Raw genomic sequence first — 24215 nt, 5'->3', positions numbered from 1 at the left:
GCAAAGTTTGTGGATGATCCGAAGATAGGAAGAGGGGTAGGTAATTTCGAGGAAGTGGAGTGGCTACAGAAGGACTTAGATGGATTAGGAGAATGGGCAAAGAAATGACTGATGGAATACAGTGTTGGGAAATGTGTGATCATGTTCTTTGGTAAAAGAAATGAAAAGGAAAGAAAATTCTAAATAGAGAGAAAATTCAAAAATCTGAGGTGCAAAGGAACTTGGGAATCCTTGTGAAGGATTCCCTAAAGGTTAATTTGCAGGTTGAGTCTGTGGTGAGGATGGCAAATGTGATGTTAGCATTCATTTCAAGAGGACTAGAATATAAAAGCAAGGATGTAATGGTGAAGCAAACTGAAGCTCTGGTGAGGCCTCATTTGGAGTATTGTGAGCAGCTTTGGGCCCCTTAACTTCGAAAGGATATACTGAAACTGGAGAGGGTTCAAAAGAGGTTCACAAAAATAATTCCAGGATTGAATGGCTCGTCATATAAAGAGTGTTTGATGGCTCTGGGCCTGTATTCACTGGAATTTGGAATAATGAGCAGTGACCTAATTGAAATCTATCGAATGTTGAAAGAGTAATAGAGTGGGTGTGGAGAGGAAGATTCCTAAGGTGGGAGGGCCTAGGACCAGAGGACATGACCTCAAAATAGACAGCATCCTTTTGGAAAGGAGATGAGAAGGGATTTCTTTAGCCAGAGAGTGGTGAATCTGTGGAATTCTTTGCTACAGGCAGCTGTGGAGTGAAATTTTTATGTATATTTAAGGCAGAGGTTGATAGATTCTTGATTGGTCGGGGCATGAAGGGATACACGGAGAAGGCAAGAGATTGGGCTGAGGGAAAATAGTTCAGTTATAATAAAATGGCAGAGTAGACTCGATGGGTGAAATGGCCTAATTCTGCATCTACATCTTATGGTCTTATGGAGTAATGGTTCACCAGCACAACAGAGTTTTCTTTTATTGGAATAAGGATCCTCATATAATCAAATAAGTCAGCTGGATGGTTTCAGTTCCTGGAACTATCAGAAACAATGAACCAATTACTATTTTCATCCCATGTTGTTTGGTTCCTCTAAAGAAATAATGGAGAAATTTTAGAAAACTGTAGCTACTGAACAGATGAATGGTCCCTTGTGCTGCATTTAAAACTCTGCGACTCTTAGAACTAAGGTAGTTAGACTTTTATTACTTGAGAGTGTCATGGAGGAAGAGGCTTGATGGCTTGATTGGCCATTACCTAGTTCGAAAGATTGAGCCGCATAATGAAGGCAAACAGGTAAAGCTGAAGGTGGAAAAATTCATCTCTGCTGCATCGTGCAATCCTTTTATTGTGTACACTTTTTTATGATTCAGCAGCATAATAATGTTTAGGTCACATGAAGCAAGTCTCCCTAGGAAGTTTAAGCATTGTAGACCCCATATTAATTGGTAATCAGTCATATAACATTAATTTCTCTGATGTATTGCTGTGTGTCTGAGAAGTTATTATTGTCACGTAATTCATAAGCATTTTCCTATATTTGCTGCTGTAAACTGCTGTAAACTATACTTGTTTGTAAGAGCAATTATCTGAACCACAAGAGCTTCTGCAGATTCACAAAATCATGAACAAACACAAAGTGCTGAAGGAAGTCAGCAGGTCAGGTAGCATCTATGGCGTTGTGGGGGGGGGGTGCGGAAATAAACAGTCAATGATTTGGTTCGAGACCCACTGAGTTCCTCTGGCATTTTGAGTGTGTTGCACAGTTATCTAAATGATTGGTTATTGACATAAAATATTAATTAACAGTTTTCTTTATCTCCCCTTCAGATTATTTTGGAGAAATTTTTGACATTTGTGATATTAATGACAATGGTACTAGTAGGATTTACCACAGGTAAATATGAGTAAACTTTTCTCCAACAATGTTTTACTAATGTATGTAGAATTTTCCCATTGTGATGTACCACCCTGATATTGATTATAATTTTGTTAAAAAGAAAATAGACTGTTTTCTTCTTTTGTTATAGTTCTGACATTTGATTCAGAGTTACAACACAAAATCTGACCCCACTAAATTCACTTCAGTATGTTCTCCTACAAAACCACATTCCTTGTGGTGTTGACATTATTGATCCATGGCTATCTTTTTCCTCTACTCCATTTAAGACCATAACCATCATTGTATATTCTGTGAGTATTTAGGATTGGGATTCACTATATAATAAGATGGTGAATATAGATTTGATTGTAGCATTCAAAAGAGAGTTGCATAATGAATGTAATGGAGGGGGAATTGTAGGAATATGGAAATATAGTGAACCGGATTCCTCTTTGAATGCTAGTATGGATGGACTGTATAGCTTCCTTCTGTGCTGGTCTATTTTATGATTCTATGACTTTTTTCCCAAATATAGGATAGGCTTTTTCCATTGAGAATGGGGGAGATTCAAACAAGAGGACATGAGTTGAGAGTTAAAGGGCAAAAGTTTAGGGGTAACATGAGGGGGAACTTCTTTACTCAGAGAGTGGTAGCTGTGTGGAACGAGCTTCCAGCAGAAGTGGGTGAGGCAGGTTCAATGTTGTCGTTTAAAGTTAAATTGGACAGGAAAGGAATGGAGGGTTATGGGGTGAGTGCAGGTCGGTGGGATTAGGTGAGAGTAAGAGTTCGGCACGGACTAGAAGGGCCGAGATGGCCTGTTTCTGTGCTGTAATTGTTATATAGTTATATGTTATATGGTTATATTACTGTTTTAGCATTGGACTGTCTCTGGAACTTCTTTGCCTTTCTCTAACTCCTCACAATCATGAATGGATCTACTCCTCTGCTATAAACATTGTTTGGCTTTCTATTTATTAGATTCAGGTTTAATATCACCAGTATATGTTGCGATCTACAGTCCTCTTCAATTTGGCCTGATGAGAAATTCTGTATTATTCTGCCTATACCTAGGTCAGAACAACCTATAAAGAACTTCACTTGAACTATCTATCCATCCTAAAAGTAAACCCATTGGGCACACAGTTGCTTTCTTCTCTCTCACCCTCCCACTATCCTCATGGCTATATATTCCTTAATTATTTTGCCCATGTCTTTTGTGGCTTGTTGTCAAATGCTGTTTTAATCCTTTAAAACGCATGCATTATTGATAGGTTTGGAGATTGATGCTGATTTTTGTTTCTTTTCATTCCAGCGCTACATTTGTCATTCGAAGAGCTTGATCCATCCGAGTGGCTGCATTTTCATGGCTTTAAGAATCTGATATTCCTGGTCTTCATGCTCTTTTTTGGACTCCTTGACATCCCACTGAACTATGACAAGTACACTCCTTTCATGGTCAAGATTTTATATGTGTCCTACATCATGGTGACCTTCCAGATGATGGTCATTCTCTTTACCTTCTTGATGGCCCACACACTCCGACGGGTGATGAAGAATTATGATGTATTCTGGCAAGCCCAGGTGCTAGGTTCATATACTTTGATATATCCGTTTGTGTCTGGAGTATAGGAAAGAAATGTGTTTGATTCCACCATGTCTTTTGTTTACTCATGTTCCCATCAAATGCCTCGGGATGTTTTGATATGCAAAAAGTATTGGGCAGGATACACGGTATCTGTTCCATTACCCATGGTAGCTGAACCTATGGCCATGTCTTCACTTATCTCCTATAGCTACTCTGCATGTTTCTTGCAATTTTCACCGCCACCCAGTGATATATGATCAACATTCTTACATCTCACCTCCTCACCCAAATCTATGACATAAATAGTGAACATTTTGTTTTAATATTGGTCTTTTACATTGAATGCTTTCAGTTTTCTATAAAAACACATTGTCATTAATCTGTCAATGGTTTCAGATACTTCCTCAAAAATTTACAGCACATTTGTCAGATATGGTCAGTCCTGTATAAGTCATGTTTGCTCTCTCGATCAACTCAACATTTTGTAAGTACTCACTCTTCCCTTAATTATAGATTGCAATCATATTTTCAGAAGGCCTTTGACAAGGTGCCACACATGAGGCTACGTAACAAGATAAGAGCCCATGGAATTACGGGAAAGTTACATACGTGGATAGAGCATTGGCTGATTGGCAGGAAACAGAGAGTGGGAATAAAGGGATCCTATTCTGTCTGGCTGCCGGTTACCAGTGGTATTCCACAGGGATCAGTGTTGGGGCCGCTTCTTTTTACATTATACATCAACGATTTGGATTATGGAATAGGTGGCTTTGTGGCTAAGTTTGCTGACAATACGAAGATAGGTGGAGGGGCCGGTAGTGCTGAGGAAATGGAGAGTCTGTAGAGAGACTTGGATAGATTGGAAGAATGGGCAGAGAAGTGACAAATAAAGTACAATGTTGGAAAGTGTATGGTTATGCACTTTAGCAGAAAAAGTAAATGGGCAGACTATTATTTAAATGGGGAAAGAATTCAAAGTTCTGAAATACAATGGGATTTGGGAGTCCTCGTACAGGATACCCTTAAAGTTAACCTCCAGGTTGAGTCAGTAGTGAAGAAGGCAAATGCAATGTTGGCATTCATTTCTAGAGGAATAGAGTATAGGAGCAGGGATGTGATGTTGAGGCTCTATAAGGCACTGGTGAGACCTCACTTGAAGTACTGTGGGCAGTTTTGGTCTCCTTATTTAAGAAAGGATGTGCTGATGTTGGAGAGGGTACAGAGAAGATTCACTAGAATGATTCCGGGAATGAGAGGGTTAATATATGAGGAATGTTTGTCTGCTCTTGGACTGTATTCCTTGGAGTTTAGAAGAATGAGGGGAGACCTCATAGAAACATTTCGAATGTTGAAAGGCATGGACAGAGTGGATGTGGCAAAGTTGTTTCCCATGATGGGGGAGTCTAGTACGAGAGGGCATGACTTAAGGATTGAAGGGCGCCCATTCAGAACAGAAATGCGAAGGAATTTTTTTAGTCAGAGGGTGGTGAATCTATGGAATTTGTTGCCACGGGCAGCAGTGGAGGGCAAGTCATTGGATGTATTTAAGGCAGAGATTGATAGGTATCTGAGTAGCCAGGGCATCAAAGATTATGGTGAGAAGGCGGGGGAGTGGGACTAAGTAGGAGAATGGATCAGCTCATGATAAAATGGCGGAGCAAACTCGATGGGCTGAATGGCTGACTTCTGCTCTTTTGTCTTATGGTCTTAATATGGGTCTTTTTCTCCCTGGATTTTCTTAAATAGCAAATTACGTTACTACTTTCTAGTCTGAAGGGCCAATGCTTACTTCTACTGCTCTTGCAGTGTGCATATACAAAGCTATGCAGTGAGTTAAATACCTTCTCAGAATTCACCTGAGATGGAAGCTTCCTTGAGGATTTTTAATGAGATCTTACTTGTGAAACTGCAGAAAGTTATGTAAAATACTGTAGGTATTAAACTCAATACAGAATTGCCACACACCGGAATATACTAATATTGTTGATTACTCTCACAATTGGTGTTAACCAAGGTAATACACTCAAGCAAACACTCCATAACTTGCTATGTAAACACAAATAAACTCATGACATAATGATATCTTAATAATGATAGGTGATAAACATAAAATTCACAGATACTAGTTTCAAGGACAATAAAGAGATGGTGATGGATGCCTTTCCACTGTGTGCTTCAAACTAAATATAAATTAATGTGAACAGGGAATAATGTAACAAACAGGTTATGCACAGGAAGTGATGATTGTACAAAATAAATTGCATACAAAACAATGAATTGTGCCTGTAGTGGCCAGAACATGAATGAAGGGCACTTTGATAGACTGGGGCTGCTGAATCTAGTGTTTATTCATGTATTTTCATTACAACCCCTAGGGTAGAAAATGTCAAGGAAAATGTGAGGAAATGTCAATTTAAGAGATTCTGCAGATGCTGGAAATCCAGAGAACCACACACACAAGATGCTGGAGGAAGTCAGCAGGTCAGCTAACATCTATGGAGAGAAATAAACAGTTGATATTTTAGGCTGTAACCCTTCATCAGGACTCTGATGAAGGGATGAAGGGTCTCTGCCCAAAACATCAGCTCTTTGTTCATCTCCAAAAATGCTGCCTGATCTGCTGATTTCCTCTAGCATTTTGTGTGTGTTCCTAGGGGAAATATCAAAAATTTTAGTACCATTATTTTCTGAATTCTATTTTCTTGCATATATTTTCCCACCCTGGATTCACCACTGATTTCTCTGAATGGTAAATAATCCAACCAATCTTCATCCAGTTGAAGATGGACAAAAAGTAATTATTCTATAAGACTGGTACTTATTTATTTTTATGTAATATTACCAACACCTAGTTTCAAAGGATTTACGCTAGATTATAAATTTTTTTTTGTGTTAAGCTGATATCCTTTACAAGTTTCTCATTTGTTCAGTCCTCTTTGGCCCTTCTTTGCTGTTCCTCATTCTTAACATAGAACATAGAATAATACAGCACAGTACAGGCCCTTCGGCCCACAAGTTGTGCCGACCCTTAAACCCTGCCTCCCATATAACCCCCCACCTTAAATTCCTCCCTATACCTGCCTAGTAGTCTCTTAAACTTCACTAGTGTATCTGTCTCCACCACTGACTCAGGCAGTGTATTCCATGCATCAACCACTCTCTGAGTAAAAAATCTTCCACTAATATCCCCCTTGAATTTCCCACCCCTTACCTTAAAGCCATGTCCTCTTGATTGAGCAGTGGTGCCCTGGGGAAGAGGTGCTGGCTGTCCACTCTATCTATTCCTCTTAATATCTTGTATACCTCTATCATGTCTCCTCTCATCCTCCTCCTCTCCAGAGAGTAAAGCCCCAGCTCCCTTAATCTCTGATCATAATGCATACTCTCTAAACCAGGCAGCATTCTGGTAAATCTCCTCTGTACCCTTTCGAATGCTTCCACATCCTTCCTATAGTGAGGTGACCAGAACTGGACACAGTACTCCAAGTGTGGCCTAACCAGAGCTTTATAGAGCTGCATCATTACCTCGCGACTCTCAAAATCTATACCTCGACTGATGAAGGCTAATACCCCATAAGCTTTCTTAACTACCCTATGAGGCAACTTTCAGGGATCTGTTGACATGTACCTCCAGATCCCTCTGCTCCTCCACACTACCAAGTATCCTGCCATTTACTTTGTACTCAGCCTTGGAGTTTGTCCTTCCAAAGTGTACCACCTCACACTTCTCTGGGTTGAACTCCATTTGCCACTTCTCAGCCCACTTCTGCATCCTATCAATGTCTCTCTGCAATCTTCGACAATCCTCTACACTATCCACAACACCACTAACCTTTGTGTCATCTGCAAACTTGCCAGCTGACATGTCTACCCCAACATCCAGGTCATTAATAAAAATCACCAAAAGTAGAGATCCCAGAACCAATCCTTGTGGGACACCATTAGTCACAACTCTCCATGTACTCCCTCCACCACATCCCTCTGCTTTCTGCAGGCAAGCCAATTCTGAATCCACCTGGCCAAACTTCCCTGGATCCCATGCCTTCTGACTTTCTGAATAAGCCTACCGTGTGGAACCTTGTCAAATACCTTACTAAAATCCATGTAGATCACATCCACTGCACTACCCTCAACTATACGACTTGTCACCTCCTCAAAGAACTCTATCAGGCTTGTTAGACACAATCTGACCTTCATAAATCCATGCTGACTGTCCCTGATCAGACCATGATTCTCGAAATGCCCATAAATCCTATCTCTAAGAATCTTTTCCAACACCTTTCCCACCACAGATGTAAGGCTCACTTGTCTATAATTACCCGGACTATCCCTACTACCTTTTTTGAACAAGGGGACAACATTCGCCTCCCTCCAATCCTCCGGTACCATTCCCGAGAACAACGAGGACATAACAGTCCTAGCCAGAGGCTCAGCAATCTTTTCCCTCGCCTCATGGAGCAGCCTGGGGAATATTCCGTTAGGCCCCGGGGACTTATCCATTCTAATGTATTTCAACAATTCCAACCTCTCCCTTAATAGCAACATGCTCCAGAACATCAACCTCACTCATATTGTCCTCACCATCAACAAGTTTCCTCTCATTGGTGAATACAGAAGAGAAGTATTCATTGAGGACCTCACTCACTTCCACAGCCTCCAGGCACATCTTCCCACCTTTATCTCTAATCGGTCCTACCTTCACTCCTGTCATCCTTTTGTTCTTCACATAATTGAAGAATGCCTTGGGATTTTCCTTTACCCTACTCACCAAGGATTTCTCATGCCCCCTTCTTGCTCTCTTCAGCCCCTTCTTAAGCTCCTTTCTTGCTACCCTATATTCCTCAATAGACCCATCTGATCCTTGTTTTCTAAACCTCATGTATGCTGCCTTCTTCCACCTGACTAGATTTTCCACCTCACTTGTCACCCATTGTTCCTTCACCTTACCATTCTTTATCTTCCTCACTGGGACAAATTTATCGCTAACATCCTGCAAGAGACCCCTAAACATTGACCACATGTCCATAGTACAACTCCCTGCAAAAACATCATCCCAATTCACACCCGCAAGCTCTAGCCTTGTAGCCTCATAATTTGGCCTTCCCCAATTAAAAATTTCCCTGTCGTCTCTGATTCTATCCTTTTCCATGATAACGCTAAAGGCCAGGGAGCGGTGGTCACTGTCCCCTAGATGCACACCCACTGAGAGATCTGTGACCTGACCCAGTTTGTTACCTAAACTAGATCTATTATGGCATTCCCCCTAGTCGGCCTGTCAACATATTGTGACAGGAATCCATCCTGGACACACTTAACAAACTCTGCCTCGTCTAAACCATTGGAACTAATCAGGTGCCAATCAATATTAGGGAAGTTAAAGTCACCCATGATAACAACCCTGTTATTTTTGCACCCTTCCAAAATCTGCCTCCCAATCTGCTCCTCGGTATCTCTGCTGCTACCAGGGGGCCTATAGAATACTCCCAGTAGAGTAACTGCTCCCTTCCTGTTCCTGACTTCCACCCATACTGACTCAAAAGAGGATCCTGCTACACTATCCACCCTTTCTGTAGCTGTAATAGTATCCCTGACCAGTAATGCCACCCCTCCTCCCCTTTTTCCCCCCTCCCTATCCCTTTTAAAGCACTAAAATCCAGGAATATTGAGAATCCATTCCTGCCCTGGTGCCAGCCAAGTCTCTGTAATGGCCACTACATCATAATTCCATGTATGTATCCAAGCTCTCAGTCTTGTGACTGAGCAATCTTCCCAGCAGTTTAAGCATGCTTTAACTGAGCGGCAGGCGAGTATGCTGTGAGGTAGTCCTGGCTTGATTCATTAAATAAAAAATGGTTTCATTTATTCAGGGTTTTTCATGAATAAAGTTTTCTTCCAACTGTTTTTCATACAAATGTGTGACATTTGAAAATCAGAAAAAGACTGCTAGGAAGATTCAGCATGTTAAGCAGCACCTGTGGAAGGAGAAATAGAATTAACATTTCAGGTGAAAAACCTTTTAACAGAACCATTAAAGTGTGTTTCTCTCTTACAATAGATTACAGCATCAACAATTCATATGGAGAGATGGCTTCCAAAACACTTCTGGTCTCGTGCTGGTATCTGTGGTGTGAACCTTGGACTTGATAACAACTGGTATATCTGGTGAGAGCATAGCAGCAATTCCAAAGGACCATGTCAGCACCAGTTAACTGGACTTAGACAACATGCGCTCGTTTCCCAGTCATACATCATTTATCTCTACACAAGAACAGCTCAACCCTTGGCACCAAACAGTTCCAAAACTCCATCTCAGAATTGTCAATTTTTATACAGATATTGATCCAATCAAAATTTTGTGCACTTCTTAATCACATTATTTTCATATATAAGTCACTAGAAACATAGAAAACCTACAGCAAAATACAGGCTCTTCAGCCCACAATGCTGTGCCAAACATGTACTCACCTTAGAAATTACCTAGGGTTATCCATAGCCCTCTATTTTTCTAAGCTCCATGTACCTATCCAAGAGTCTCCTAAAAGACCCTATCGTATCCACCTCCACCACCATTGCTGGCAGCCCATTCCACTCACTCACCACTCTTTGTGTAAAAAACATACCTCTGTACCTGCTTCCAAGTACCTTAAAACTTTGCCCTCTCGTGTTAGCCATTTCAGCCCTGGGGAAAATCTTCTGACTATTCACATGATCAATGCCTCTCACCATCTTATACACCTCTATCAAGTCACCTCTCATTCTCCACCACTCCAAGGGGAAAAGGCCGAATTCACTCAACCTACTCTCACAAGTGCAAATCTCTTCTGCACCTTTTCTATAGTTTCCACATCCTTCCTGTAGTGAGGTGACGAGAACTGAGCACAGTACTCTTTAGGGTCTGACCAGGGTGCTATATATCTGTAAGATTACCTCTCAGCTCCTAAACTCAGTCCCACGGTTCATGAAGGCCAATGCACCATATGTCTTTTTAACCACAGAATCAACCTACACAGCAGCTTGGACTCGTACTCCTATGGACTCGTACCCCAAGATCCCTCTGATCCTGCTCACTGCCAAGAGTCTTACCATTAATGGTACTAATTAGAATATACTGTTCAGGTGTTAATAAAGAATAAAATTGATGCATTAATGGACACTATTACCTTAGATTTAGTAAAATAACTGTCCAATAGCTAGTGTGTGCCCTACAATTTTTCATAAACATCCTTATCGTGTTTTGGTATATCCTGATTACCTTGGGTCCCAGGCTGAACAATGAGACTGTGTGAAGAGGAGTTAGGTTCTCAAGACTATGTTCAGCTTGGGTGGCTGTACAATGTCTGCACACAGTCTTTGTCACAACATCATCTTAACCCCTGCTGCAACTTCCACAGCCACTTCATTTGATTGTCACCCCTTCATGCTGACCCTCCATGCTGACTCTCCTCACTACCGACACATAATAGTTAGTCATACAGTCATGTTTAGCAAGACATCCAGTCATGTAATAGCTCATCATCCAGTCATGTAATAGCTCGTCATACAATCATAGTGGTAGTGCATATTGGCACAAATGACGTCGGGAATAGGAAAGAAATTCTGCAGCGTGACGGAGAATGTGTGGCTGAGGAGCTGATGTGGGAAGCAGGGATTTAGATTCTTGGACCACTGGGATCTGTTTTGGAGCAAGGATGAATTGTACAAAAGGGACGGGTTGCTCCTTAACAGGCGGGGGACCAGCATTCTGGCAGGCAGGTTTGCCACTGCTACACGAGTGTGTTTAAACTAAGTAGTGGGGCGGGGAAGGAGAGGAGATATAAAGATGGAGTTAAAGGGAAAGAGAGAATAAGGAAAGTTAAGAAAGACAACAGAATTAACAGGGCTGAAAGCTCAGGAAGGGCTCGGAGAGTATGGCCAAGTGCAATAGGAATCAATGTGAAAGGTGAGGGGTGTAATGGATTAAAAGTACGTGGCCAAGTGGTTAAGACATTGGACTAGCGACCTGAAGGTCGTGAATTCGAGCCCCAGCCGAGGGAACGTGTTGTGTCCTTGAGCAAGGCACTTAATCACACATTGCTCTGCGACGACCCTGGTGCCAAGCCATATGGGAAGTCAAGGACAGTATAAAAATAAAAGAGAAGTATAACATAGCAAAGATGAGCAGGAAGCCAGAGGATTGGGAAACTTTTAAAGAGCAACAGTGGATAACTGAAAAGGCAATACAGGGAGAAAAGATGAGATATGAAGGCAAGCTAGCCAAGAATATAAAGAAGGATAGTAAAAGCTTCTTTAGGTATGTGAAGAGGAAAAAATTAGTTAAGACGGAAGTTGGGCCCTTGAAGACAGAAACAGGTGAATTTATTATGGGGAACAAGGAAATGACAGAAGAGTTGAACAGGTACTTTGGATCTGTCTTCACTAGGGAAGACACAAACAATCTCGTAGATGTAATAGTGGCCAGAGGACCTAGGGTAATGGAGGAGATTCACGTTAGACAGAAAATGGTGTTGGATGGACTGATGGAAATGAAGGCTGATAAATCCCCAGGGCCTGATGGTCTGCACCCCAGGGTACTTAAGGAGGTGGATCTAGAAATCGTGGACACATTGGTAATTATTTTCCAATGTTCCATAGATTCAGGATCAGTTCCTGAGGACTGGAGGGTGGCTAATGTTATCCCACATTTTAAGAAAGGAGGGAGAGAGAAAACAGGGAATTATAGACCAGTTAGCCTGACATCAGTGGTGGGGAAGATGCTGGAGTCAATTATAAAGGATGAAATAGCGGCACATTTGGATAGCAGTAACAGGATTGGTCCGAGTCAGCATGGATTTATGAAGGGGAAATCATGCTTGACTAATCTTCTGGAATTTTTTGAGGATGTAACTATGAAAACGGACAAGGGAGAGCCAGGGGATGTAGTGTACCTGGACTTTCAGAAAGCCTTTGATAAGGTCCCACATAGGAGATTAGTGGGTAAAATTAGAGCACATGGTATTGAGGGTAGGGTACTAACGTAGATTGTAAATTGGTTGGCAGACAGGAAACAAAGAGTAGGGATTAACAGGTCCCTCTCAGAATGGCAGGTGGTGACTAGTTGGTACCACAAGGCTCAGAGCTGGGACAGCAGCTATTTACAATATACATTAATGATTTAGATGAAGAGATTAAAAGTAACATGAGCAAATTTGCAGCTGACACAAAGCTGGGTGGCAGTGTGAAATGTGCGGAGGATGTTGTGATAATGCAGGATGACTTGGACAGGTTGGGTGAGTGGGCAGATGCAGTTTAATGTGGATAAATGTGAGGTTATCCACTTTGGTGGCAAGAACAGGAAGGCAGATTACTATTTGAATGGTGTCAAGTTAGGAAAAGGGGAAGTACAATGAGGTCTTGGTGTCCTTGTTCATCAGTCACTGAAAGTAAGCATGCAGGTACAGCAGGCAGTGAAGAAAGCTAATGGTATGTTGGCCTTCATAACAAGGGGAGTTGAGTATAGGAGCAAAGAGGTCCTTCTGCAGTTGTACAGGACTCTGGTGAGACCACACCTGGAGTATTGTGTACAGTTTTGGTCTCCAAATTTGAGGAAGGACATTCTTGCTATTGAGGGAGTGCAGTGGAGGTTCACGAGGTTAATTCCTGGGATGGCGGACCGTCATATGTTGAAAGATTGGAGCGACTGAGCTTGTATACACTGGAATTTAGAAGGATGAGAGGGGATCTGATTGAAACATACAAGATTATTAAGGGATTGGACACATTGGAGGCAGGAACCATGTTCCTGATGTTGGGGGAGTCCAGAACCAGAGGCCACAATTTGAGAATAAGGAGTAGGCCATTTAGAATGGAGTTGAGGGAAAACTTTTTCATCCAGAGAGTTGTGGATCTGTGGAATGCTCTGCCTCAGAAGGCAGTGGAGGCTAATTCTCTGGATGCTTTCAAGAAGGAGTTAGATAGAGCTCTTAAAGATAGCGGAGTCAAGGGATATGGGGAGAAGGCAGAAACGGGGTACTGATTGTGGATGATCAGCCATGATCACAGTGAATGGCAGTGCTGGCTGGAAGGGCTGAATGGCCTTACTCCTGCACCTATTGTCTATTGTCTATTATCATATATCGTTAGTCATACAGTCATGTATAGCGAGTCATACAGTCATGTATAGCTAGTCATACAGTCATGTATTAGCTGGTCATACAGTCATGTATAGCTTGTCATACAGTCATGTATAGTGAGTCATACAGTCATGTATAGCTAGTCGTCCAGTCATGTAATAGCTAGTCATCCAGTCAAGTAATAGCTAGTCATACAGTCATGTGTAGCTAGTCATCTAGTCACGTAATAGCTAGTCATCCAGTCATGTATAGTTAGTCGTCCAGTCATGTAATAGCTAGTCATACAGTCATGTATAGCTTGTCATACAGTCATATATCGCTAGTCATACAGTCATGTATAGCTAGTCATACAATCATGTATAGCTAGTCATCCAGTCATGTAATAGCTAGTCATACAGTCATGTATAGCTAGTCATCCAGTCACGTAATAGCTAGTCATCCAGTCATGTATAGTTAGTCGTCCAGTCATGTAATAGCTAGTCATCCAATCATGTATAGCTAGTCATACAGTCATGTGTAGCTTGTCATACAATCATATATCGCTAGTCATACAGTCATGTATTGCTAGTCATACAGTTATGTATAGCAAGTCATAGTCACATATAACTAGTCATCCAGACACATATAGTTATTCATACAGTCATGTAATAGCTAGTCATACAGTCATGTATAGCTAGTCATACAGTATGTATCCCTAGTCGTACAGTCATGCAGACATGAAAACAAGTCCTTTGACGTAACTGGTCCATGCCAACCAAGATCCCAATCTAAGCTAATTCCATTTGTCCACATTAGGCCCATATCCCTTTAAACCTTTCCTTTTCTTGTACCTGTCCAAGTACCTTTTAAATGCTGTTAACCATTTCTTCTGGCAGCTCATTCCATATTTTGACCACCCACTGAGTGACAAAGTTGCGTCAGATTCCTATCAAATCTCCTTCCGCTTGTTGTAAAACTATATCGTCTAGTTCTTGATTCTCTATCTCTAGGAAAAAAGACTGCATGCATTCACACCATCTACCACTGTCAGGACTTTATACACCTCTATAAGACCACCCACTTCTTCTGCTAGACTTCAGTGTAAAGTGTCCCAACCTGTTCAATCTTTCTAGTGTAACTCAGTCCCTCAAGTCCTGGCAACATCTGTGTAAATTTCCTCTGCACTCTCTCCAGCTTAATGACATCTCTCCTGTAGCAGGGTGATGAAAACCAAATATAATATACCAAATGTGGCCTCACAGTATCTTTTAACTGTAACTTAAAAACATCCTCGCTTCTGTAGTCAATGCTCTGACTGATGTGCCAGAAGTGTGAACCATCTACAAATGCACTACTATTACTCACCTACACCAGTATTATGGCACCTCCCAAACATGATCACTACCATGAGAAAGGACAATACAGTGGATGCAGGGAGACACCTGGTTCCCCTCTAAGTCACGTCCCATGCTGCTTTGGAAAGATATCGCTGGTGCTTCCTTGGTTTAAGGTCTAGAACTCTAGCCAACAGTTCTGTAGGAGAATTTCCACTGGAAGGACTGCAGTAGTTAAAGAAGATGACTCATCACAACCTTCACAAAAACATTTAGAGTTAGCAATTAATCCTGGCCTTGTGAATGATGTCTAGATCTCAAAACCTGGACGAATACATAATTGAAAATTTAAAACAAAACTGCAGATGCTAAAAATCTGGAACAGAGGCAGAAAATGCTGGAAACCGTGGAGGGAGAAACCGTTAACACTTCAGGTTGAAGATGATCACAAGTGAACAGAAATTATTAAGTTGGAATAGGTACAGCCACTAGCAAACAATCATCAACAATCATCATGGTGGAGGATTACAAATACCTGGGGATACGAATTGACAATAAACTGGACTGTTCATGGAACATAGAACACTGAGGCTGTCTACAGAATAGAGAATAGTGAAGTAGAGAAAGGTGAGGTGGAATGAGTGATAAAGAAGATACATGTGCAGAGGGATGGTCTGACGGAGCATGGAGTTAAATATGCAGAAAGAGTAAGTAAATTTAAAAAGGACAACAAAATTCAAGGGGTGTATAGCCCGGTGAGAGTTCGGGGAGCTGGGTTATGCACAATAGGCAGCAATTTAAACAGAGAGAGGAGAAATGGGTTAAAAACTCTATATCTGAATGCACGAAGTGTCAGAAAGAAGGCGGATGAGCTTGAAGCTCAGGTGCGAATGGGTAACTATGATATTGTTGGGATAACGGAGACATGGCTGCAGGGGGATCAGACCTGGGAATTGAATGTACAAGGGTATACGTGCTATTGAAGGGACAGAAAGGTGGGCAGAGGGGGTGGGGTGGCCCTGTTAGTGAGGAATGAGATTCAGTCCCTTGCAAGGGGGGGACATAGAATCAGGAGAAGTAGAGTCAGTGTGGATAGAACTGAGGAACAGTAAGGGCAAAAAGACCCTAATAGGTGTTATCTACAGGCCCCCAAACAGTAGCATGGATATTGGATGCAAGTTGAATAGGGAGTTAACAATGGCACGTGGCAAAGGAAATGTTGCAGTAGTTATGGGGGATTTCAACATGCAGGTGAACTGGGAAAATCAGGTTGGTACTGGACCCCAGGATAGGGAGTTTGTAGAGTGCCTACGGGATGCATTTTTGGAGCAGCTTGTATGAGAGCCAACCAGGGATAAGGCTATTCTGGATTTAGTGTTGTGCAATGAACAGGATTTGATAAGTGACCTTGAAGTAAAGGAGCCATTAGGAGGTAGTGACCATAATATGGTAAGTTTTTATCTGCAAGTTGAGAGGGATAAGGGCAGATCAGAAGTGTCAGAATTGCAGTTGAACAAAGGAGGCTATGGAGCCATGAGGGAGGAGCTGGCCAAAGTTGACTGGTCGGATATCCTAGCAGAAAAGACAGTGGAACAGCAATGGCAGGTATTCTTGGGAATAATGCACAAGGTGCAAAAACAGTTCATCCCCCGGAGAAGGAAGGATTCAAAGGGGAGAAAGTGGCCACAGTGGTTGACAAAGGAAGTCAGAGATAGCATAGCATTAAAAAAGAAGTGTAACAGAGCTAAGGTGAGTTGGAAGACGGATGATTGGGAAATTTTTAAGGAGCAACAGAACTTGACTAAAAAGGCAATACGGGGAGAAAAAATGAGGTATGAACACAAGCTAGCTAGGAATATAAAGGAGGATAGCAAAAGTTTTTTTAGGTATGTGAAGGGAAGGAAGATAGTTAAGAACAATGTTGGGCCCTTGAAGAATGAATTGGGAGAAATTGTTATGGGAAACAGAGAAATGGCAGGCGAATTTAATAAGTACTTTGGATCTGTCTTCATGAGGGAAGACACAAGCAATCTCCCAGATGTATGGATGGGCCAAGGAAATAGGGTAACAGAGGAACTGAAACAGATTGACATTAGGAAGGAAACGGTGATGAGTAGACTGATGGGACTGAAGGCTAACAAATCCCCAGGTCCAGATGGTCTGCATCCTAGGGTACTAAAGGAGGTGGCTCTGGAAATTGTGGATGCATTGGTGATCATTTTCCAATGTTCCTTAGATTCAGGATCAGTTCCTGAGGATTGGCGAATGGCCAATGTTATCCCACTTTTTAAGAAAGGAGGGAGGGAGAAAACAGCAAACTATCACCCTGTTAGCCTAACATCAGTAGTGGAGAAGATGCTAGAGTCCATTATTAGAGATGAAATAGCAGCATATCTTGATAGCAGTGATAGGATTGGGCCGAGCCAGCATGGATTTACCAAGGGCAAATCATGCTTGAGTAATCTATTGGAGTTTTTCGAGGATGTAACCAGGAAGATAGATGCGGGAGATCCAGTGGATGTGGTGTACCTTGACTTTCAGAAGGCATTTGATAAGGTACCACATAGGAGATTGGTGGGTAAAATCAGAGCTCATGGCATTGGGGGGAGGATATTGACATGGATAGAAAACTGGTTGGCAGATAGAAAGCAAAGGGTAGCACTGAATGGGTGTTTCTCGGAATGGCAGGTGGTGACTAGTGGAGTGCCACAGGGCTCGGTATTGGGACCACAGCTGTTTATGATTTACGTCAATGATTTAGAGGAAGGAATTGTGAATAACATCAGCAAGTTTGCTGATGATACTAAGCCGGGTGGCAGTGTGACATGTGATGAGGATGTTAGGAGAATTCAAGGTGACTTGGATAGGCTGGGTGAGTGGGCAGAAACTTGGCAGATGGTGTTTAATGTGAATAAGTGTGAGGTTATTCACCTTGGGAGCAAGAACAGGAAGGCAGATTGTTATCTGAATGGTGTGGAGTTAGGTAGGGAGAAATACAAAGAGTACTTGTTCATCAGTCTCTGAAGGTGAATGAGCAAGTGCAGCAGGCAGTGAAGAAGGCTAATGGAATGTTGGCCTTTATTACAAAGGGAATTGAGTACAAGAGCAAGGAAATCCTTTTGCATTTGTACAGGGCCCTGGTGAGACCACACCTGGAGTATTGTGTGCAGTTTTGGTCTCCAGGGTTAAGGAAGGACATCCTGGCTGTGGAGGAGGTGCAGCGTAGGTTCACTAGGTTAATTCCTGGGATGTCCGGACTGTCTTACGCAGAGAGGTTAGAGAGACTGGGCTTGTACACGTTGGAATTAAGGAGATTGAGGGGGGATCTGATGGAGACATATAAGATTATTAAAGGATTGGACAAGATAGAGGCAGGAAATATGTTCCAGATGCTGGGAGAGTCCAGTACCAGAGGGCATGGTTTAAGAATAAGGGGTAGGTCATTTAGGACAGAGCTGAGGAGAAACTTCTTCTCCCAGAGAGTTGTGGAGGTGTGGAACGCACTGCCTCAGAAGGCAGTGGAGGCCAATTCTCTGGATGCTTTCAAGAAGGAGCTAGCTAGGTATCTTATGGATAGGGGAATCAAGGGTTATGGGGACAAGGCAGGAACTGGGTATTGATAGTAGATGATCAGCCATGATCTCAGAATGGCAGTGCAGGCTCAAAGGGCCGAATGGTCTACTCCTGCACCTATTGTCTATTGTCTACAGGAAGGGTCAGAACCATCTCTATTTCCTGAGGAGACTGAGGTCCTTTAACATCTGCTGGACAATGCTGAGGATGTTCTATGAGTCTGTGGTGGCCAGTGCTATCATGTTTGCTGTTGTGTGCTGGGGCAGCAGGCTGAGGGTAGCAGATACCAACAGAATCAACAAACTCATTCGTAAGGCCAGTGATGTTGTGGGGATGGAACTGGACTCTCTGACGGTGGTGTCTGAAAAGAGGACGCTGTCCAAGTTGCATGCCATATTGGACAATGTCTCCCATCCACTACAATAATGTACTGGTGGGCACAGGAGTACATTCAGCCAGAGACTCATTCCACTGAGATGCAACACTGAGCGTCATAGGAAGTCATTCCTACCTGTGGCCATCAAACTTTACAACTCCTCCCTTGGAGGGTCAGACACCCTGAGCCAATAGGCTGGTCCTGGACTCATTTCCATCTGGCATAATTTATATATTATTATTTAATTATTTATGGTTTTATTTTGCTATATTTATACTCTATTCTTAGTTGGTGCAACTGTAATGAAACCCAATTTCCCTCTGGATCAATAAAGTATGTCAATCTATCTATCAAAAAGCAAAAGAATGAAATGTGGGAAATCTGAAATGATAATCACTTGGAGATTCTCAGCAAGTCAGACAGCACATGTAGAGGGAAACAAAGAGTTAATGTTTGAGCCCTCACTGGCCTTCTAAGCCATGTGGGCAGGACATAGAAGCTCATTGTCAGTTAGAAGTGTGCAACCTCCCTATTGGAAGAGTGCACAGAATAAGCCCGCATTGCCTTGCTTGAACTGGCATGTAGGGAGGTGCCACTGTCTATCAAAGGCTCAGCACCTACCTGGGGTCTCTTCTGCAGGGCTCAGGTGTCATTGGTGATCAGCGTGTTGTGTACAATGTGGAGAAGGTCACTACTGGACTGTATCTTTTGAGGGCAGTAGTCAAGTTAATAGGATCAAAAGGTGGGCTCTCAAGGGTGAATGGTGTGAGCAATTATTGGGAGTAATGCAGATGTGGTAGGACTTCTAATGAGGACAGGTTGAATGAGATAGGGCTTTTCTCTTTGGAGAGATTGAGGATGAGAGGCATATTGATAGAGGTGTATAAAATGAGAAGAGTAAATACAGTGGATAGGCAGTGCGGTACATGGAATACAGTGAGATTTCACTACTCATGATACACTCTGAGAAAAGGCAATAAAGGGAAACTTAATCTCAATCACATCACTTTGATTAAGTTCCAGTACCCACCACTCTCCTTTCCAACTTCCCACAAACGTTCATCTGCTGCTTCTTGTTTGTCTTCTGAGCTTGAAATATTGGCGGTGTTGCAGAGAGGCAGGTTGTAATTGAAAGACCTCTCTCTCTTTCGGTCTCACAGGGTGGATGATAGCAATTGCCACAGTACTCTGAAGAGCTCCTGCAATTCTAAGCATGCAAAGGAAGAACTCCCACAATCTGGGAACAGTGTGGAGAAAGAGCTGGACTATTCACCTGCAGTTGCAGGTGAAGATGGCTTCAGCCCTAGGATGGAGCTTTACCTTCTCCACAGCAAGTCGAAGGCTCACCTCTCTGGTGGTGCTCACACTAAGGTTAAGGAGGCCGAGCACTCTCTGTAAACTCCCTGGGATACTGTAAATGAAGTACCATATTAGGTTCAACATCAGTGCATTACCTTCCCATCCTCTTGTCTGTTACAGGGGAACTTTACTTTGTATGGACAAAGACATATAGTATGATAGGTTCTGGTCCTTTGACACTGTTATCAGTTGCTCAGATCAAGCATAAGTTGGTGTGCAGTGACTTATTGGCCAACTTGTTTGAACTTCTCTATAGCTAATGAAGCACATTACCCATCACATAAATCCATAAAATCTTGTGTTTGATTAATGGCTCCAATGATTTGTAATATATAGCCTCCAGTAAATTAAATGTTGGGAACTAATTGGGAGCTTCAGATTTCTGACATTATGAAATAGTTTACCTAACATGACTTATGGCAGGAATTTAATCTACTTTAAGTGAATTATATATAGAGAAATATACATCAGGAAGTGATTTACTGTGTAATGTAAATATGGATTTGTGTCATGGATACTTGGAATATAACATCCCTTAGAAAAATAACATATTGACTGCATTAATGTCAAAAGATATCTACTGGAATTCAAGATGATTCAGATTGATCTACATGAATAATGAAACTTCTGTCTAATAGTGTGATATTTTAAAATATGTATTTGCTTATTTGCCTAAAATGTGTCTTTTTTATGGTGGGCATTCTATTCAGCAATTTCTCAGCCATTCACCTTGTAATCATGGTTTTGATTGCAATCCAGACCATAGGCTTCTCAGAGAAGAGAAGTTGCACATAAATTGGCTAAATTTAATAAAAAATTGTATTTGACTCTCGAATGGTGCATGAAAGGAATGACAGATTCCAAGGAATCAGTATGGATGATACTGAGAATAAACTTAAGTAAGATATTTAAGGGGATGGGTAATGCAAGGGGTTTAATCCCAAACAAGAGAAAATCTACAGATGCTGGAAATCCAAGCAACACACACAAAATGCTGGAGGAACTTACCAGTCACACAGCATCTATTGAAAAGAGTACAGTCAACGTTTCGGGCTGAGACCTTTCAGCTGGACCGGAAAAAATGATGAGGAGTCAGAGTAAGAAAGTGGGGGTGGGGAGGAAGAACCACAAGGTGATAGGTGAAACGAGGGGTGGGGGATGGGTGAAGGGTGAAGTAAAGAGTTGATTGGTGAAATAGATAGAGGGGTGGAGAAGGGGGAATCTGATAGATGAGGCTAGAAGGCCAAGGAAGAAAGAAAAGGGGGAGGAGCACTAGAGGGAGACGATCAACAGGTAAGGAGATTTGAGAGAGGGAAATGGGAATGAGGAATGTTGGTGGGGAGGCATTGCTGGAAGTTCAAGAAATCAATCTTCATGCCATCAGATTGGAGGCTACCCAGTTGGAATATAAGGTGTTGCTGCTCTAACCTGAATGTGGCCTTATTGCGAATGGGAATGGGAAGTGGAATTAAAAAGGGTGACCACAGAGATTTTTCTGGTAGGTGCTCGGTGAAGTGGTTTCCCAATCTGCGTCGGGTCTCAACAACGTACAAGAGGCCACACCGGGAACACCAAACACAGGAAGTGATCCCAACAGACTCACAGGTGAAGTGCTCACCTGGAAAGACTCTTTGGGGCTCTGAATAGTAGTGAGGGAGGAGGTGTAGGGGCAGGTGTAGCACTTGTTCCACTTGCAAGGATAAGTGCCAGGAGGGAGATCAGTGGGGAGGGACGAGTGGACAAGGGAGTCGAGTAAGGGAGTGATCCCTGCGGAAAGTGTGGGGGAGGGAAAGATGTGCTTGGCGGTGGGATCCCGTTGGAGGTGGCAAAAGTTCCAGAGAGTTATGTGCTGGACACAGAGGCTGGTGGGATGGTAGGTGAGGACAAGAGGAACCCTATACCTGGTGAGGGCAGACGTGTGTGAAATGGAAGAGATGCAGTTGAGGGCATCGTTGATGATGGAAGAAGGGAAGCCCCTTTCTTTGAAGAAGGAAGACATCTCCTTACTTTTGGAATGAAAAATGTCAACCTGGGAGTAGATGTGGCAGAGATGGAGGAATTAGGAAAAGGGGATGGCATTTTTACAAGTAACAGTGTGGGAAGAGTAGTCCAGGTAGCTGTGAGTCAGTGGGTTTATAATAGATATCAGAATTAGAATCAGGTTTAATATCACCGACATGTGATGTGAAATTTGTTAACTTAGCAGCAGCAGTTCAATGCAATACATAATATCAAAGAAGAGGAAAAAATAAATAAATCAATTATATTATATGTATATTGAATAGATTAAAAATCATGCAAAAAACAGAAATACTGTATATTAAAAAAACTGAGGTAGTGTCCATGGATTCAATGTCCATTTAGGAATCAGATGGCAGAGGGGAAGAAACTGTTTCCGAATTGCTGAGTGTGTGCCTTCAGGCTTCTGTACCTCCTACCTGATCTTAACAGTGAGAAAAGGGCATGTGCTGGAGGTCCTTAATAATGGACGCTGCCTTTCTGAGACACCGCTCCCTCAAGATAACCTGAGTATTTTGTAGGCTAGTTCCCAAGATGGGACTGATTAGGTTTACAACCCTCTGCAGCTTCTTTTGGTCCTGTGCAGTAGCCTCTTTATACCAGACAGTGATGTAGCCTGTCAGAATGCTCTCCATGTATAGAAGTTTTTGAGTATATTTGTTGACATGCCAAATCTCTTCTAACTCCTATTGCTTTCTTTATAACTGCATTGACATGTTGGGACCAGGTTAGATTCTCAGAGATCTTGACACCCAGGTCTTGGTATCAGTAGATAAGCTGTCAACAAAGACAGAGGCAGAGAGATTGAGAAAGGGGAGGGAGGTGTCAGAAATGGAGCAGGTAAATTTCAGGCAGAGTGGAAGTTGAAGGCAAAGTTGGTGAAGTCGATGAGCTCTGTATGAGTGCAGGAAGCAGCACCAATGCAGTCGTCGATGTAGTGTAGGAAAAGTGGGGGAGTGACCCCAGTGTAGGGGTCCACCTTCCAGGTAACCAACAAACAGGCAGGCGTAGCTGGGACCCATGTGAGTGCCATGGCTATACCTTTTGTTTGAAGGAAGTGGGAGGAGCCTAAGGAGAAATTATTGAGAGTGAGGACAAGTGGAGGAGAGTGGTGGTGGAGGGGAACTAGTTGGGTCTGGAGTCCTGAAAGAAACAGAGTTTTGAGGCCTTCCTGGTGAGGGATGGAGGTATAAAGGGACTAGACATCCAGAGTGAAAATAAGATGATTGGGGCCAGGGAGGCTGAAATCATTGAAAAGATCAAGAGTGTGTGAAGTGTCATGGATGTAGGTAGGAAAGGATTGAACCAGAGTAAAACAGAGTCAAGGTCTGCAGATATGAGTTCAGTGGGGCAGGAAGAAGCTGAAATAGTGGGTCTACCTGGAGAAATGGGTTTGTGGATCTTGGGTAGGAGGTAGAAACAGGAGGTGCGGGGTGTAGGAACTATGAAGTTGATGGCGGTGGATGGGAGATAGTCAGAATCAGTAAGGTTGGTGATGGTGTGGGAGACGATGGCATGGTGTTCCTTAGTGGGGTCCTGTTCAAGAGGTAGGTAAGAGGAGGTGTCTGAGAGTTGTCGCTGGGCCTCAGCAAGGTAGAGGTCAGTACGCCAGACTACTGCAGCACCCCCTTTTTCTGTGGGTTTGATGGTGAGGTTAGGGTTAGTGCAGAGGGAGTGGAGGGCAGAGCATTCAGAAGGAGTGAGGTTGGAATTGGAGAGAGGAGCAGCGAGGTGAGGTGGTTGTTGTCTCATTGGCGGTTGGCAGTGAAAAGATCCAGAGCAGGCAGAAGACCAGACTGGAGTATGTCTAGGAAGAGGAGGAGGGTTGAAGAAGGGAGAAAGGGTCATTGGTGTGGGGTGGAGAGTCCTTGCTAAAGAAGTAGGCACGGAGACAGAGGGAAGAAGAACTCAGCGTCATGGCAGGTGCAGAACTCACAGAGGTGTGGGCGCAGGGGAACAAAAGTGAGGCCCTTACTAAGGACAGAACATTCTGCCTCAGAGAGGGGAAGATCAG

The 24215-nt window shown here is 42.7% G+C and overlaps 1 protein-coding gene across 2 annotated transcripts in view; it reads left to right on the top strand.

Annotated features, from left to right (window-relative positions):
* Positions 1 to 21002, top strand: part of LOC134336478 (transient receptor potential cation channel subfamily V member 6-like) — a 110106-nt gene extending 89104 nt beyond the window's left edge. For both annotated transcript variants that reach the window (XM_063030742.1, XM_063030743.1), the window contains exons 12-15: positions 1816 to 1882; positions 3180 to 3448; positions 9508 to 9614; positions 19984 to 21002. In XM_063030742.1, the coding sequence (XP_062886812.1) occupies positions 1816 to 1882; positions 3180 to 3448; positions 9508 to 9614; positions 19984 to 20221 (681 nt within the window). In that variant the 3' untranslated portion in view covers positions 20222 to 21002. The remainder of the gene's footprint in view (positions 1 to 1815; positions 1883 to 3179; positions 3449 to 9507; positions 9615 to 19983) is intronic.
* The last annotated feature ends 3213 nt before the right edge of the window (positions 21003 to 24215 follow it).

Source organism: Mobula hypostoma, chromosome 22, assembly GCF_963921235.1.
Source record: "Mobula hypostoma chromosome 22, sMobHyp1.1, whole genome shotgun sequence".
NCBI lineage: Eukaryota > Metazoa > Chordata > Chondrichthyes > Myliobatiformes > Myliobatidae > Mobula > Mobula hypostoma.
Note: the sequence above shows the minus strand (reverse complement) of the source record. Positions and strands in the feature narration are given on the sequence as shown.